Source organism: Eschscholzia californica, unplaced genomic scaffold (assembly GCF_041429995.1).
Source record: "Eschscholzia californica isolate CP2 unplaced genomic scaffold, dmEscCali1.0.p SCAF_3, whole genome shotgun sequence".
In the NCBI taxonomy this organism is placed as follows: domain Eukaryota; kingdom Viridiplantae; phylum Streptophyta; class Magnoliopsida; order Ranunculales; family Papaveraceae; genus Eschscholzia; species Eschscholzia californica.
The window spans coordinates 13,143,542-13,162,019 of record NW_028238420.1 but is presented as its reverse complement, the minus strand read 5'-3'; the positions used below and the strand labels follow the sequence as shown (position 1 = coordinate 13,162,019).

The window sequence follows — 18,478 nt, the reverse complement described above, 5'->3', positions numbered from 1 at the left end:
GTGTGAAAGGGCACTGACCTCTTTTTTTTTGTGTTTCTATTACTTTCTCTTTCCACCAAGGATAAGCATATATGTAAATGGATATCCAAGCAATTAGAACTACTAGTGTCAGAATATCTAATAATTTGTCTTCTTCTCTTTCAGAGTAATCAACGAAATGAGGAATCTAATTACGACATTCCTATCAACCCTTCCGCCTCTGGAGTTTTAGAACTTTGATCACAACTAGCATTATCAAATATACTACAGGACTTAGGGGGCGGGAATATTGTTACAAGTTGAAACATATTAGATGGAAAAAAAATTAAAATTATAGAAAAGCAGTCCGTGACATAGTTTGGTACAGTTTCCTATTGCTATCGTTTCGTTCAATCTGTGGGGTCGAATTGAGGTAAAACCCAAAAAAATTGTATGAGATGGAGTTTTAGGATATATGAAACATATTGTACGAAAGAACTCATTGCTATTACGAAAATGTTCGAGACACAGTTTGGTGCAATTTCCTATTGCTGACGTTTCGTTTCCAATCTGTGGGATTGATATTGAGGTAAAACACAAAATAAATCATATGGAATTGAATTTTAGGACAAATAATATATTAGATGAAAAAACTCTCAACTTTTGCGAAATAGTTCGTGACACAGTATGGTAGAATATTTTTTTGAAAAATGATAAGCGGGAGATGCCCGATTAGATACAAAAATTTCCTATTGCTGTCGTTTGGTTTCCAATCGGATGGGTTGAAATTGAGATAAAACTCAAAAAAGATTGTATGGGATGGAGTTTTAGGAAATATGAAACATATTGTATGAAAGAATTCACAACTCTTGCGAAACAGTTTGTGACACAGTTTGGTAGAGTTTCTAATTGCTGACATTTCGTCCACAATCTGTGGGTTGAAATAAGGTAAAATAAAAGCAAATTATATGGAATAGAGTTTTAGGTCATATGAAACGTATAAGATGAAAGAACTCACAACTCTTGCGAAAATGTCGAGACACAGTTTGGTGCAGTTTCCTATTGCTGGCGTTTCGTTTCCAATTTTAGGGATCGAAATTGAAGTAAAACATAAAACAAACATATGTACTGGAGGTTTAGGAAATATGAAACATATTGGATGAAAAAAACTCTCATCACTATGTTTGGTGCGAAATAGAGTCAAATTCAATATTGTGGTTGGCTCACGAGTATGCAGGGGTAATAGCTATAAGGATAGTGGGTTTGTGATTGTCATTCCCACGTGAAGATATTATGATCTACATAAATCTTTAACCTAACATTAGATTACTAATAATTAACTCTGGTTCAATAGAACCATCTATATAACAAAAATTAAAGGGTATGACTAGGGCAAAAACTGATTAGGACAAAAATAGTGATGCTTACTTGGACAAATTTATATAACTCTTTACCCTTTGTTCTACGATAAATAACACCGTTTAGAGGTCAGAGGGAAGGAAGCCCCGATATCCAAAAAAGTTATTCTCTTTTGTCGAAAACGAGTTCTTTTCTCAAAATCATCTCTCGCTCTTCTCTACCATTTCAGTTTTGAATCCTTTCACATATCTGATTTTATGTGTTTGAAATCCTTTGTATCTCTGATTTTATGTGCTGATTGAAACCCATTTCAATTTTGAAACTCTTCATATCTCTAATTTTACGTATTTGAAGCCCCATTTTTTTCCCTCATCGATCTGAATGTTACATGATCTCACATGATGAAAACCTCTAGATCCACTTCATTGCCTTATTCAGACTTCTTTCAAATCCCTTTCTACGTTGCAGAGAACGTCTTTGACTCTCAGCAGTTTTTAATCTACCTATCAACTTTGTTTCTTGATTAATATGTTCTCTTTTATGTTACCTTCAATCTTTTTACATTTAATTTTTGTTGATAGGCTTTAGTTTTGAAGATTACAGTTTGAAGGTCAAAAAAAAAAAATTCGAACTCCGTTAATCTACGTTAGGTAACTCTCATTCTGAGAATCGTTTACTTCTCCATAAATTTCCACTTTAGGGGTTATTATTTATCTATGGAGAAAAATATAATAGAATGACATCGACGGTGTCTGTTGGACAACTCTCCTACTTATACTTCATTGATTTACTAGCAAAAGCCTTGTGCATCTGTTCGTCAAATAAGACTCCTGACTCTTTATAATGCTCTGTTCAGTAATGTGTGAACATTTTCTTAGTTATATTATCACTACAACTCCCTCTTCTTCAAAAGACTTTTAAATACTATTCTTATGTAACCCATTCATATCTAAGCCCACAAGTGATAGGTTTAAACACCACATGAGGTCCACGTCACTCGAAAAGAAAAAGAAATATGTGTTTCTTTGTCTTGTTGTGAAAAATTTAGGGTTCCAACGTACTTACACACACAAACATATATATTACTAAATAACTAAAAACTTCTTCATCGTACAACTAGGAAACAAAATTATTTCTTGTGCAATTTCAAATCACCCGATGTCTCATGTAAACAGCCAATATAGTTCTTTCTTATGCAAATCATCAATTTTTTCTTCTTCTACAAAATGTGTTTATCAATACGCATATCGAAGGAACATCAGTCGACCTTGTCCAGGAAATTCGTTAACTAGTCATCACCTCTCTCTCCTCCATCTCATCGCCTCTCTCTGCCACCTCATCGTCTTCACCGGCAAAGATCGCCGGCCGGCCAATTTTCCGGCCTGCAACCTTCAAACATAAAAAAAAAATTCCTCTCTCTCTAATCAGATCTAGAGAGAGAGGAGGTCTGGTCGAACAGATCTAGGTCATATCTTCTGCTTCAAACCAGATAAAATCTAGCCAAGATTTATGGTAGATTCCCCTTAATTTCCTCTTTAATTTTTCAAAAAGAACAATCGGTTAGATAGATTTTCAGATAATTCAGTTAGAAAGGTTTGAATTACTTAAAAAATCGGTTTTAATCTTCTTCTTATGAAGATAAACGAGAAAAGTAATTGAAGGGATAAGCCAACCAATCGTTTTTTCACTATTGTTTGATTCTATCTTCACATAAACCATTGATCCTATCTGGGTTTTGATTCTTATTCGAGGTTTTATCATTTTATATCTTTGGGTATCTTCAATTTTTCTTCAAATCAGAAAAATTTGATCTCTTGTTTTACCCTCAAGCAAAAACTATGAAGGTTCATCCATTCCCGAGAAGAAGAAATATCATCTTTAATTACAACATCAATTCAAGTGTTACAGAATCATAGAGATTAATGGGTAGATAGAAAAAACTTCATCGTCTTCCTCAAAATGGATCTGTTTAGAGAGAGAGGAGGAGAGAGAATTTTTTTATTGTTTTTTTTAGAGAGAAAGAGGAGAGAGGAAAAAAATTTATTTATTTTTTATGTTTGAAGGTTGCAGGTCGGAAAATTGGCTGGCCGGCGACTTTCGCCGGTAAAGATGATGAGGTGGCAGATAAAGGTGTGAGATGGAGGAGAGAGAGTGAAGGATATATCCGTTCGGTCTTAAGGAGATGTCCTTCCGAAGGAGTGTCCTTCGACCAAGGTGGCAATGCGATCAATTTGTCAGTTAGGATAACGATGACCATACGTGAAGATCATCCAGTCCGGTCCAATTAGGGGTCGTAATGCTTTGCTAGAAGTCAACTATGATCGTCGAATCAAGGCGTTGATTCGCGGCTAACATAGACCGGATCCTACAACGGGTTACACATAAGAGTGGTAACTTAATCGGAGAGACTTGACTAGACGGGAACAGGCTAAAGATGGATGGGATCCAACTGGAAAGGCCGAAAGGGTTCGAATGGAGATTCGGAACAAGATAGAAAGAACCGGGCCTTAAAATGGGTGCCCGGAGGAAGGCTCATTAGGCCGGCCATGTGATGGCCGACCAGAGTAAGTGGGCCGGCCATAGAAAGCCCATGGTAGGCTGTTCTGGCCGGCCACACTTAAGGGATTTGTCAAAATACCCCAAAAGGGTATTTTGGTAATTATCTTTTCTGTGACCCGAAAAGAGAAAGACCTAATCTGAATGGGATTCTAATTAGGGTTTGTCTATATATTGGGTCAGTAGAGAACAGAAAAGGTGTGGATTTTTCTCTGGTAGAAAAATATACAGCTCTCTCTCTCTCTGTCAATATACAGCTAGTGGAGAGAGAGGAATATAGAGAAAAAGCTCCCGTTCTATCAATCTAGTTAAGAAGAAGAGTTCTTCTCAACCTTCTAGTAAGTCCTAGCAGTCTGAAAGAAAGGGAGATCAAGTCTATTCACTCGGTGTCTCAAGTAGAGGAACTACACTTGGAGCTTTCGATCTTCACATGCGATTGGAATGGTTCGAGGGGAAAACGCGTTAAGGTATTTATCCCTCTTCTAGTTCATTAATTAGTTTATGCATATGATTTTGGGAAATCTAGTGTTAACATATGATGTTTGAGATTCCGCTTAGAACACTAGATAGTGTATAGGATACACACAAAACCCTACAGAGAGGTGATGACTAGTTAACGGAGTTATAATGGTAACTGAAAAAGGGGGCCATCTGGGTATTTTTTATATAAAGTAGGGAGCTTGGCAGGAAGCTGGTCACAAAGTTGGGGGCTATTTGGGAAATAACCCAAAGTTCTATTACATTTGACCATCTTTAATTGCAAATGCAAAAGGCTTCATGGGTTCAATGGACGGGTCCCCTGAACATGTCGTCTAGGCTTTTGGGGGGAAAAAATACAACGCCATAGACCATTCAAAAGTTCAAAGTCAGCACACAAATTTTCTTCAAGTGCAGTTTTGAATGTCTAAACAATATAATCTGCCCTTAAAAGCACTTAGGAAAATTACACTCTGCCTATTATAGGTACGCATAGATAAAGACAATTATTCTCCAAATTGTGATTTGAAGAGAGTGGTTGCCAACTGGCCATATTGAATAAAAAATAAACTGGCACCCCCCTTCGCGAGAGTACGCAACACGACATAGGTCTACCGGGCGTAAAATCACTCCTCGTTTACCCTTCGTCAGAACAGTGAGAGGAAAGAGAGTGAACATTTGTAGATAAGAGAGGGTGAAACTACATCAGTTCTCAGTAGTTGTTGCTTTATTAATGTTGCATTAAACAAACTCATTTTAAGAGCGATTGACAAACTAATGAAAATATTTTTCTTTTGATGAAGTAAATCTCCTTAATAACAAGGGAAATAGACCTAATTGTCGTTCGAGCTTCATCTTCCTCTTTCGATTAATCGATTAGAATGAACTTCATTTTATTTGTCTTTTCTATCATCGATTTGATTGAGTTTCACCATCCTGTTATTGATTCCTTACTAATAGATCTAACTTCATTGAATAAGCTCATAAGTTACAAAAACAAGGGAATATATCATGGAGTTAGAAGTTCGTCATGCATGAGAAAGAAAAGTTATGATACGATTTGGTTAAGAATTCGTTGAACGAAAACGAGAAATAAAAGAATAAGGTTACTTGAGAGACTATTTGGCATTTGGTTCAAATCTACATAGGGGTTAAATCAACAAATAGTGCATATTTGGGGGCTTTTTCCAATCTGGTACTAATCAGGGACTGGACATGAATTTCGTGAGTTTTTTTTTGGGAGAGAAAAAAACGAGAAGCTTTCTTTCTCTGTTTTGTTCGACTAAAGCTAGGGTTTTCTCTTGGATAATTCCATCGAAAGAGAATTTCAGGTGGATTTCTGAGGGGGAATTCGACTTCCATGTAAATTAAGTGTTATTGAAAGTGTTTATCTTGGTTTTAGTATAAATTTTGCAAGAAATTTCTGTTTCTCTCTCTGAAATGCTAGAATTTAGTTTTAATGGGGTTTTTTTTACTTGTAATTTGAAGAATTTGGCTAATCAAAGAAGGAATTGAAAGGGATTGATAAGGTAAGAAATCAACAATATTTTGGGAAAGCTATACTAACTCGAATTCATCCAAATCAAGGTAAGAAATCAAAAATTTAGATGGTTATTGAAGAATTTATGGTTTTAGGGTTTTATAAATGAAATTTTTTGGGAATTTCACTTTAATAGGTTTTGATGGTGAAATTGGTATTGAATTTAGTTAAGTTTGAGTGTTATTAACTCATACATGAAGGATTGAAGAGTTGATTTAGCTAGGGCTTAGAAGAAAAACAGTAAACATATTTCCCTGAAGGAACTGCTACTGTTTTTAGTGTTTTAGCTAGTCGTAGAGGTTTCAGAAGCATTTCGAGTCTTCAACAATAGTGTAGCTGGACTCATGACCATTCCAGAAAGGTATTATAATAGTTATTTGGAGTTCGGATGAGGAAAATATGAGCGTTAGAACACTCAGCATACGGTCAATAAAACTGATATGCTGCTGGGAATGTTTTGTGGTTTCAGGAGATTTTTTAGTTGGAATTAAGAGAAACCACTTGAGAACAAAACATTAGAAATAAGATAAACTTTCCGATGACTTAAGAATGGGTTGAAACGGATTAAAGACGAGAGAGTTGTGGCTGTCATAGTGCGCAGTACTGTTGTGTACGTTTTGTAACTTTCGATGATGATTCACTTGGATTTTGGCGAAGACATTTTATAATGAAATGTCAAGCACATAATCATCTTTTAGACGGTGTATGATTGACCCTAAGTGGACGTGGCTATGAAAGTTAGAAACGGATCGAAATTCAGTTGTGGTTGAAGTCTTCATGAGTTAGCGGCTTTGCTGTTATGTTTTAAGTTTTCATTGTTTTGTTGTACAAAGGTTCTTATCCAAGAATCTAATGTTTATCTATTTCTTTATGTTTTTGGTAGAGGGGAAGCCGGAGTTTATCGTTGATAGTCTTGCTACGGTTTCAGCGGAGGAAGACTAGTTCTTGTACCGCAAGGTAGGGGTTCTGAATCCTTTGTCTATCATGGTTTTATAGATAATGAAATATGCTAGGTTTATAGTTATATACGCCATTATGACTAGAGTTTAGGTATCATGGAAATCAGTTTTAAATGATGAATTGAAAGATGCTTAAATGGTTTTACTGTGATATGAGTAATGCTTTTGAACTGTTTTTACTATGATTATGAACTACTTGGATTTTTCTTGTATGTACCCGACTTCGGATTATGTCAACCTAAGGGCATGAGTGATAGAGGTTAGGATGACATATTGACGTGGGTGTAACTCGTGTGACACCGGTGAGATGGTCTGACACTATTCATGAGACCGTGGATGTGATAAAATTTCCCTAAAGTCTATATCAAATCAATTTGGGTGTATGTTCATTTGTGAATCACTTACACTGTTCGATAAATAAGTAATTACTGCATTTTTGGATAGATTAAAATTTTCTCCTCAACTTTAGTATGACAAGTTACTGTTGGGTGAACTGTATTTGTTGGTTCTGAATATACGAAACATAAAGTTGATAATTTGAAGTTCTGTTCTTGATATCTCGACCTTCAATGGTGATAGGATTAGCTTATCATGAACTTTCTTTACTTGATCAAATGGACAATCTTACGGTCTGTTGTGGGTTTCGTTTTAATTGGGTAGTTTTTTGAATGTTGTATGGTACTTCTTCTTGCATATAATTCAGACTTCAATCAAGGGTTGACTACTCACTCAATTCAAAATCTTGTAAAAATTACACCATGAAATGATTCAAACAATTAACACACCCTTTGGGTTTGTTTGTTCTCAGCGTGACTCCTCTTTTGATTGATCAAAACATACAGATGTGGAGATCAGTAGTAGGCTCTTTATGGAGGAATGTGGCAGTTCAGGAGTTCAGATGCTCTAGTACTGCTCCACATTCACTCATCAACTCAAGATGTTTCTTTTGTTCGACATTGGTGCCTATGTTCCCTCGCTCGTACTCTTCTTTCGTTTCTGGTGTGTTTCATTCTCTTTCCCTTTCAACTCTAACACTCCTACATTAATAACACAAAAAAGAAAAAGAGACCAGCCACTACTTAAGAGTTTTGTTACCTTTTCTCCAATTTATTTGTATATTTGCAGGATTGGGGTTTCAACTGTCCAATGATCTGATTAAGATCATGGATCTGAGGCTGTCAGCAATTGAACACAGGGCCAACTATCTCCAAAATATTATGAACAAGGTAATTGTTATCCTACTTACTTTCTTCCCTCCACGGCTCCACGCTCTACCTTTTTCATTTGAACTCTAAATGAGCCATATCCTAACTTTGAATGTTTCCATGGGATTCTTGTTTGAAAGATTACTTATGATTTTGTAAAATGTTCAACTGGTCTGCTAATCAATTTCCATATTTTATTTGTATGTTTGGCGTAAATTGAAGACAGCCTGAAGCTTTACCAGCAGATTATTCACGCGCTAACAAGGAGCTTCGGAAGCTCAGTAGTTCTATGGATCTGATAACTGAGTTGAGGGCCAAACAGAAGGTAAGTCATCATTCACGTGCGTTCTAAAGATGTTCTCTATCTTTATGGATACTCTATTGGTCGTTGTTCATTTTTGTTGGATTTATAGAGTATCACAGACGAAGAGACAGCCTTGCCTTGTGATTTTGTAGGAGATTGATGGGTTGAAGTCACTGATGTCCGAATGCCCCGAAGATAAAGACATGAGTGACATGGTAAATGATGAGCTGGTTGAAGCTATGGGGGAGGAGAACAGATTGCAGCAGCTCCTTCTCAAAGCTTTGCTACCTAAGGATGACGCTGATGAAAGGGGTTGCATTCTGGAGGTGAGGGCAGGTACTAAATTGTAATACGGACGAGCTAAAGTTATGGATATATTGTATGACCATTCCAGAAAATCAAAGAACTTTTTAGAGTTATTGAACATTTTTTCCCATTTGAACTAACATTTGCAATGATATCTGAGGTAGGGACTGGAGGTGAAGAGGCATCTCTGTTTGCTATGGATATTTTCAAAATGTATGTTGCAATGCCTAATCAAGGTTTCTGCTGAAAAACTTACACTCTGTTAAGTACTTGGATCTTAAAACATGAAGTTCTGTAACAGGTATGAAAGGTACACACAGAAGAAAGGTTGGAGATTTGAAGTTGTAGACGTAGTGGAGTCTGATCTTAAGGGGTACAAGGTATACTTTATTTCTTACTGAACATGACTTTATTTTTGTGAGCCACAACTTAGATGGTATAGTTTTAAAGCTTTTGATGGGCATCCATCCACTTGTTAGCTTGGGTTTGTTCATCCTTATAACCTTTCCATGCAATGTTTTAAAATACATTTTTACGCCTCGAGGCAGTTTGCTCTCACAAGACGAGGCGTCACCTCAAGGCGTATGCCCCGATGTGTAAAAGGAGTAAAGCATTTCTTGTAAGGAAAATGACACCATTTATATAAACACATAACAGTATAACATAACAACATTTTTCTACTTCACTCCAATAATATAAAGTCTCAAGTGTTTAATAAACAAAACTTCTAATGCTTTTATGTTGTCCAAGAACTCAAAAATACTAATGATTTTTTGTGTTAATAAACGAAAATATAAAGCCTTTAGTGTTTAAAACATTCTTTATGTAATGCGTGAGAGGTTATCACTGTTAAATGGGTCAATTGTATGTCTTTGTTAGCCTTCTTCAAATCCGAACGTGCTCGATTATTTGTCTGATCTTTCTTTCTTCTCTTCTCTTCTCATGGTTTATCTTTGGGTTTTTTGTCCTTCACTCATTTTCAGGAAGCTAGTGGAGCAATTACAGGGCTTGGGGTCTATGGAAAACTTAAATTTGAGAGTGGTATTCACAGAGTGCAGGTACTTGTGTGATTAATTGTCTTTTCTTTAATTTCTGATCACCAAGAAAAACAACTTCAAAATGTAAACGTATTTTTACTGCCAGCGAGTACCTGTGACAGAGAAGTCTGGGCGTGTACACACTAGTGCTGTGTCTGTTGCTATCCTCCCTCAGGCTGATGAGGTGTTTGCATCCAATCAATTTCCGTTTCTTTATGTGATTTATGTTTCACGAAGGTGAGATAGGTTGATATACAGTATGTGGTTTCTTTTCTTCTGTAGGTCGATGTGCAGTTAAAAAATGAGGATTTGAGAATTGATACTTACAGATCAGGTGGTTCAGGTGGTCAGCATGCAAATACCACCAATAGTGCCGTCAGAATAACTCATATTCCTTCAGGGATGACAGTCTCCATACAAGATGAACGGTCTCAACATATGGTAACAACCTTCTTAACCCATTGAAATGTTCTCATATTACTTCGGCTTAATAATGGCCTCATCAATTGTCTGAGTGCCTCTGTTTGAGATCCAAATTTGAGATAAAAATTCTGTTCGAAGAATAGAGAATTTAAGAACACGCATCAATTCAACAGATGGAAGATATTTTATGTTCCGAAATCTGTTATCCAAGGTGTTAAAGATTAATAGTGCACTACTAAACAATGGATTTGATATTACTTCATCACTAGAAAGGGGAACATTTCCTAGTGATTTTATTTTTGATAGTTTTTGTTGTTATTGACAGAACAAGGCGAAAGCTCTTAAAGTGCTTTGTGCAAAGCTGTACGAGATAGAAAGGTCAAGAATTCAGATGAGCAGATCAAAGCTTCGAATGGAGCAAGTAAGGAATTTTCTTGCATAAGATATGATTACACCAATAGGTTTTTCTTTTGGAAGGTGACTCATGGTATGTATGGGACAGATTGGTAGCGGCGACAGGTCTGAAAGAATTCGGACGTACAACTTTCCTCAAGGAAGGGTGACTGATCATCGTGTGGGAATCACCCATCATTCTATAAATGATGTGACGCAAGGTGAGAGCTTAGACATCTTTATAGAAGCTCTCCTTCTGCAGCAGGAGATGGACGCAATTGCTTCATTCACCTCCTCGGAGTAGACACCGTGTTTGAGGAAGAAATTTTTCGTACTCTTCAGTGTGAGTAGTGGTTTGACATGACGTAATCAATTCGATGATAGAAAAGAAAAAGAAGATGAAGTTTTTTCTGATCGATTAATCGAAAGAGGAAGATGAAGCTCGAATTGCTATTAGGTCTATTTCCCTTGTTGTTAAGGAGGATTACTTCATCAAACAGAAGAAGATTTTCATTAGTTTGTCAATCCGCCCATTAACTGAGTTTGTTTAATACAACATTGATAAAGCCGCAACTATTGAGAATTGATGTAGTCTCACCCTCTCTTATCTATAAATTTTCACTCTCACTGTTCTGACGAAGGGTGAACGAGGAGTGATTTTACGCCCTGTAGACCTATGTCGTGTTGCGTACTCTCATAAAAGGGGGTGCCAGTTTATTTTTGGTTCAACATGACCAGTTGGCCTCTTCAAGGGAGAATTTGGAGAATAAGTGTTTTTATCTGTGTACCTATTATTAGGCAGAGTGTAATTTTCACAAGTGTTTTTAAGGGCAGATTCTATTGTTTAGACATTCAAAACTGCCCTTGAAGAAAATTTGTGTGCTGCGTGAACTTTCCAAGGGTCTATATCTATAGCATTGTATTTTTTTGAGTTAATTCCTATATGGCCCCCTACTTTGTGACCAGCTTCCTTTATGGCTATTTTTTTTCGTAAATTCAAATATGGCCCCCTTTTTTTATGTAATTGTCCTAACTACCCTTCCTTTAAATCTTTTTTCAAAATTAAAAATAAAATTGTAATTCCACCTTATTTCCTCTCCACCACACATCTCTTTCCATGTCAACTCTCTCTCTCCACATCACCTCTCTTTCCAACTCACCTCTCTCTCTCCAACTCACCCCTCTCTCTCTCCAACTCACCTTCATCTTCTCCGATTGAAGTCGCCGGCCGGAGATTTTTCCGGCGGCGACTTCCAAAAAAAAAAAAAATTTCTCTCATCTCTCTCTCTAAAAATCCGGCGAAGGGGGTTTCCCTTCGCCGGAGCCCTGAACAGACCGATCTGGTCTGTTCACGACCAGACCCGTGAACAGACCAGATCGGTCTGTTCACGGCTCCGGCGAAGGGAAACCCCCTTCGCCGGATTTTTAGAGAGAGAGAGATGAGAGAAATTTTTTTTTTTTTTTGGAAGTCGCCGGCCGGAAGTATCTCCGGCCGGCGACTTCAATTGGAGAAGATGAAGGTGAGTTGGAGAGAGAGAGGGGTGAGTTGGAGAGAGAGAGAGAGAGAGAGAGGTGAGTTGGGAAGAGAGAGAGGTGAGTTGGAAAGAGAGAGAGGGGTGAGTTGTAGAGAGAGAGAGGGGTGAGGTGGAAATAACTTTTTTTAAATGTTTTAAATTTAGAATTAAGAAGGGTAATAATGACATTTACCTGAAAATAGGGGGCCATATTTGAATTTACGAAAAAAAGGTGGTCATAAAGGAAGCTGGTCACAAAGTAGGGGGCCATATAGGAATTAACTCTATTTTTTTCCCCAAAAGCCTAGACGACCTATCTAGGGGACCTGTCCATTGAACGCCTTTTGCATTTCCAATGAAAGATATTCAAATGTAATAGAATTTTTTTTACTCTTTGTTCTTTTTAATTTTGTTGTGAGCTAGTTGATTATAGCATCAAAATTATTTTGGCAACAGATTTAAGAGTTATATTGATTATAACATTTTCATTTGTTTTCCGATAGATAGACTGTACAGATGAAACAAACATTGGTTTTCGTGCGTCAGACATAAGCGGTAACGTTGTCAATTCTATTTTTAGGACAAAAAACCTACTTCAAAATTGCTTGTAAGTTGTCATAAAATAATCTTTTACAAAAGTGAAGGGATTTACCTAATCCGTAAATTAGAGACAAGAAATTGGAGGTAACCAGTAACAACGTATTGTTTGCCGACACAAAAAGTAGAAACTTGAAGAAAATAGTCATCATCTCAATGTGTTGATGGTTCTTCCACACTAACCACCTAAATGAATATCAACCAACAGTGAGGAAATATACTTAAGAGCAGAGCCCTGGCTGGGAATTTGAGGGTCGGTGCCAAACTTTACAAGAGGCCCTCTTGTATGATAACATAAAGTTAAAAGACACTATGAACATAAAGTTAAATTGTTGAAGAAACTCGTTGTATGAGGTTTCTGAATGATCACTTCAATTATTTTTCAAGTTTCTTTGATATGCAAGCAACATAACAACTAAGTAATTAGATGCTTAGATAAAATCAAAACATAATAAATGTTAGCGACAATAGACGAAACATGTTGTGAATTAAATTCCATCTCGCGAATTAATGTTCTTAAGAAACCATATCAGGACAATTTTCCTTTAGAATCACATAATACATATTTTTGTTTTCTTTTTTAATACCTAATGAGAGGGTGAGAAAGTTACAATTTAAAAATTATTTATAACGTTATAAAAATAATTACAGACTTACTAATCTTGATATCTTTCTCCTCTTGAATAATAAAAATATATGGAACTTTATCCCAAAATTCAAATATCTCTAGAAATATAAGAATGGAACAAAAGTAATTTGAGATAGTTTTGACTTCGAATAAGAATAGAACAAGTTATAAGGCCCAAAATATTTGATTTATACTAGTTTTTTTTTTTTTCTTCAAATGAAAAGTTGGAAGCTAAGGAGGTTGAACCCGTGACCTTTAATTCTTGGGATGAGTATCCCACGATTGAACCAATTGCCATTTTGCTTTACTTATTTCAATCAGTTACTTTTACAATATATACAGAGTACTTCCTTTGAAGTGGGCCCTTTTGAGGTGGGGGCCCAGGGCGGATGCTCTGCCCGCCCCCTTGAACACGGTCCTGCTCATGTAACAACATTCTAAGTGAAGACATAACTTTAGAGGTAAGATATACTGATTTGTGGTGGTCATTGAAAAAAAAGCTCAGATCTCTAGATCAAATTTTTTTCCTCATTTTTATGAACGACCCGAAATTTCGGTCAAATATTGCTTAGAACGATGAACAATTTCGGTGACATTTTTATCAGAAAAATTCAATACCGATAATTTCTCAGAAAACTACTTGCTTATTTTGCAATTTACACTTTTCTCGAACTTTAAAATTGTTGTGCATTTCACTTACGCTAGCCGAATCTTAATGGAAATGGAGACAAAAACAACATAGCCGATGATGCGAATAACAACACTGAAGATCTAATCAAACCCAATTGTCAGAAACAACAAAAACGATAAACAAAATATGGCAACAAAAAAGGGTAGATTTTCGGCAGGAATAACCGAATTTAAACCAAAAAAAATTTCGGCAAGAACAACAAAATCTCATCTTCTTTCATACATTTCAACCAAAAATATTAGTCATCCTCAAAATCTTACTAGGAAATCTTAATACTTAGTAAAAGAAACCATGAAACTCTAGCAAAAACCAGTAAGATCTTAGCTACCTATAGAGCTAAAGAGAAATCTACTTCTATGAGTACGTAATATTCAAGATCTAAATCTACTTACTAAGTAAAACCTTAATACTTAGTAACATTCTAAACCCTAGAAATCATTAAACAAAATCTCTTGAAGCTCTTAATACATCTTCTATGGGACGTCCAAAACAAGTTTCTTCATCCATTAATCCTCCCAAAGAGAGGTAAACACATTCTAAACCCTAGAAATCAGTTAATTTTGAGCCCTAAAACATATTTTTCATCACTTCTAAACATATAAGAGTTGTTTCCATGTGTTTTAGGGTTTAATGATTAGAAGAAAACAAAGCTTTGGAGAAGAAGGTGAAGAAAAGAAGAACCACTTGAAAAGAATAACCACTTGGAAGGAGTTTAGGATTTAGATCCAAAGAAAGATTTTGTTTAAGTTTATAAAAATTCATTCTAAATTGATTTATAGGATCTTCTAAAAATTCAATTTTTTTAAACTCCAAAATTGGAAGCCCTATAGCGACAAATAGAAATAAAAAAGTCAATCTCAGTTGACCAAATTTTTAGAAAATTTTTATTCTCCGAAGATTTTTCTTTATTCCCCAAAGTCGCGGCCTGAAGCTTATGGTGATGGAAATTTGGAGGTCATGACTAGAGAAAGAAATAAGCTCATGATGTTCTTTTTGGAGAAAGTTTTTCTCTCTTAAGATATCCGTCTTGAGATTCTCCAATTTTATAGAAAAATTTAGTCACGTGTTTTCTCTCTGCATATTGTTTTTCTCCTCAAGTGGCTCAAATTCAACGTAGTTGATGAGAATAATCAACCATTTTGAAAGGTGGCCTTGATTCTAGGATACATGTATTGGTGGCCAACGGGTCATGTCGTGGCGTGTATAATTGGTGGCCAACGGGTCATGTCGTGGCGTGTTATACACGCCACGGCCACGGTAGGCACGATTTTGAGCCGTACCGTTCCATGTCGTGCCCAGATCACAAAGGTCTGGGCACAAAAACGCCCCATCGCAACGGTCCAACCACTTTGAACGAAAGTTGCATTGGGTTCGAAGAACACCCACTTGGACTAAATTACTAGCTTCAATCCCATATTGCAAATAATATTGCAAAAAGAATTGTAGGAAATAGACTTCCAACAAATTGCGACATCTCCCATCATCTTTTAGGTTGAAGAAATAATATAAGATATTATCCTCTGCACTATGTTTATGAGACATCATGAAACAGAGGAAATACTTTTAGACAATATATGGTACCCTGATAAACCTTCAACTTTGTCGAAGAAAAAACAATAAGATTAGAAAGGGACCCTAAAGTCCTAAACCATAACCTTAAACAAAACACACGATTTTAAGGACATTATTTAAGGTCGCGGCTTTGGGGAATAAAGAAAATTCTCGGGGGAATAAATTCTCGAGGGAATCCAGATTTTTTTGAAAGTTCTCCGGGGAATAAATTTTTATGGGGAATACAAAATACATTTTTTTGAAAGTTCTCCTCCATCTCATCTGTTCTCTCTGCTACTTCATCTTCCCGCCACCTCATCATCTTCTCCGGCCAAGGTCGTCGGCCGGCCAATTTTCCGGCCGGCGACCTTCAAACATAAAAAAAAAATTAAATTAATTTTTTTTTCTCTCTTCTCTCTCTCCAATTTTTTTTTTCCTTTCCTCTCTCTCTAGAACAGATCTAGAGAGAGAGTAGAACACGAACAGACCTCCATTTGCTTGTGACTCATCAAACCCATCATCTAAATCATACAAATTCTGCAAAACTTCATTACCCATTTCTCTAAGATCTAATCTCTCATCTAACTCTAGATGAAAAAATATCTCAACTCGTTAACACAGCTCCATCAATTCCAAGATTAGGTATTCCTAGTAATGAATGGTGGTCTGAAGCATTACATGGTGTCTCTGGTTTTGGAAAAGGAATCCATTTTAATGGTTCCATTAATGTAGTAACTAGTTTCCCTCAAGTTATTTTAACTGCTTCTTCCTTTGATACCCATCTCTCGTATAGGATTGGACAGGTAAAAATTAATCAATACCCTAACTTTTAAATCATAAATTGTCTTTTAAAAAGATTGAATATTTGGGTTTTTATTTTTTGAAGGCTATTGGAATGGAAGTAAGAGCAGTTTATAATGCAGGACAAGCAAGTGGAATGACATTTTGGGCACCAAATATAAATATATTTAGAGATCCAAGATGGGGAAGAGGGCAAGAAACACAGGTGAAGATCCTGGTCTGATCACTGATCTTCACGAACAGACCTGACCAGGTCTGTTCGTGAAGATCTAGTCTCTCTCTCTCTCTAGATCTGTTCTAGAGAGAGAGAGAGGAAAGGAAAAAAAGAAAAATTTTGGAGAGAGAGAGAGGAGAGAGATTTTCTTTTTTTTTTATGTTTGAAGGTTGCCGGCCGGAAAAATTTGTCGGCCGGCGACCTTCGCCGGAGAAGATGATGAGATGACTTGAAGATGAGGTGGTAGAGAGAGGTGATGAGATGGAGGAGAACTCCAAAAAATTAGAAGTCCCTTAGCAATAAAAAAAAACATAAAAGTCAATCTTGTTTGACTAGTTTTAAGAAAAGTCTTCATTCCCCGGAGAATTTTCTTTATTCCCCAAAGCCGCGGCCTTATTTAATTTGCCATAGAAAAACATATAATCCTCGATAGCTTCTTTTCTTTCAGAACACTTCACCCAAAACCTAAAGCTCCAAACTCAAAGACCTAAAACCTATATCCAAAATTAATAAATCTAAACCTATGACTTGTACCTTAGATTCAAAACCTACAAAACCAGAATTTATAATCGAAACTTAACTACGAACCTTAAAACTTTAATCATTGAAATCGTATAAAAACCCACCTAAAACGTTGGATAGTTTATTGAGAATCAGGCACTAGATCAAGAAAGCATTTGAATTGTCTAAGCAAAACATGTATTGTTCTTCCAAAATTGAACAATAAGAAAGAATGCTGGGTAATGCTGAGATCGACACGATTATGAACAAAATCTTCATTTTAAGCAAAATTATATGTACTTGTGACTACATTTTGGTTTTTTATAGTAAAGAGCAATTTATCAATTAGCCATAGAAAAAATGTTTTTCCCGTGTCAATATGAGAACTAACATAGTCGATTTCTATTTTGTTGAATACAATATTTGAATATCTTTTGGATTGGTGTGAATTCAAATTGTCAAACAAATGTCCAATATTGAACTGGGTGATAGAGACATATAACACAATTTATTTTTAAAAAAATAAATCGCGTACATGGATTCGTCACGAAAGCAAATAGCATATTGTTCAGAAAAACACATGAAAACCAAAATATATATTGCTCTTATCGTGTAACAATACGGTTTGTTGGGAAAAATACATGAACCATAAATGTAAGTTGAAAACTATTAATGGATGTAATAAAACAAACTTTAAACTTGAAAAACATTAAAAGAAAAACATTAGTAATATGGTTCTCACCCATTTTGGAAGAAGTTATATGAAGAAGATGGTTGAAAACTATTGCTTGATGCAAAAACACAAAGCCTAAACAATGAAAAACACATAATGGAAAACAATAAGAAGAATGGTTGAAAGTTATAAATAAGAAAGTAACCCACTAGTTTTATTAAAGTTATAATAAAAACAATAAAAACACTAGTTTTATGAAAGTTATAATGAAAGTTATAAATAAGAATGGAAAACAATAAAAACACTAGTTTTATGAAAGTTATAAATAAGAAAGTTATATTAAGAAGATGGTTGAAACCCATTAGTTTTCCACGTCAAGTTTTGATAAAATTGTTAGTATTATATTTAATTATGGTTCTCCACTATCCAAACATAGAAATCGTGTTATTTATGGCTATCCCTTGTAACCGAAAAAAGTGTTTTGATTTGAACTCCCCACTACGCACTTCTATTAACTAGTCTTTTACCAGGATTGGAAACTAGGTATTAGTCACAATCTAGAAATGCTACCCGGCCCGAATATTGTAGCCGACTTGGTCCGGAAGATGACGTGGGATGTTCTAATTGGTCATGCGTTTAACCCTCTACATAGACTGTCTAATAAGAGACGAACACGTCGTCATTCGGACCAAAGTCTGTTTAAAAACTTGGGTCCACTAGCAATTCTCCAGTCAATATTAGAATCGGATTCCTCGCCTTATTCCAATTATCTTGCTACTCCTTTAAAAAAA

General features: G+C 35.9%; 1 protein-coding gene across 14 annotated transcripts; it reads left to right on the top strand.

Moving 5' to 3' along the window:
- The first annotated feature begins 5,588 nt into the window (after nucleotides 1-5,588).
- LOC147548517 (peptide chain release factor 1, mitochondrial-like) lies at nucleotides 5,589-11,100 on the top strand. 14 transcript variants are annotated; one of them, XM_086665160.1, is made up of 14 exons: nucleotides 5,589-5,712; nucleotides 5,839-5,937; nucleotides 6,774-6,847; nucleotides 7,658-7,848; nucleotides 7,975-8,075; nucleotides 8,281-8,379; nucleotides 8,511-8,694; nucleotides 8,829-8,877; nucleotides 8,966-9,044; nucleotides 9,648-9,722; nucleotides 9,808-9,885; nucleotides 9,984-10,142; nucleotides 10,450-10,545; nucleotides 10,627-11,100. In XM_086665160.1, the coding sequence occupies exons 4-14, from the start codon at nucleotides 7,692-7,694 to the stop codon at nucleotides 10,819-10,821; spliced, it is 1,272 nt and encodes a 423-aa protein (XP_086521286.1). In that variant the 5' UTR covers nucleotides 5,589-5,712; nucleotides 5,839-5,937; nucleotides 6,774-6,847; nucleotides 7,658-7,691; the 3' UTR covers nucleotides 10,822-11,100. The 14 variants fall into 14 exon arrangements, with proteins under 14 accessions (XP_086521286.1, XP_086521293.1, XP_086521285.1 ...); XM_086665166.1 differs by having other exon boundaries at nucleotides 5,622-5,712; nucleotides 5,839-5,879; nucleotides 7,692-7,848; XM_086665162.1 differs by having other exon boundaries at nucleotides 5,622-5,712; nucleotides 5,839-5,879.
- Nucleotides 11,101-18,478: the final 7,378 nt, after the last annotated feature.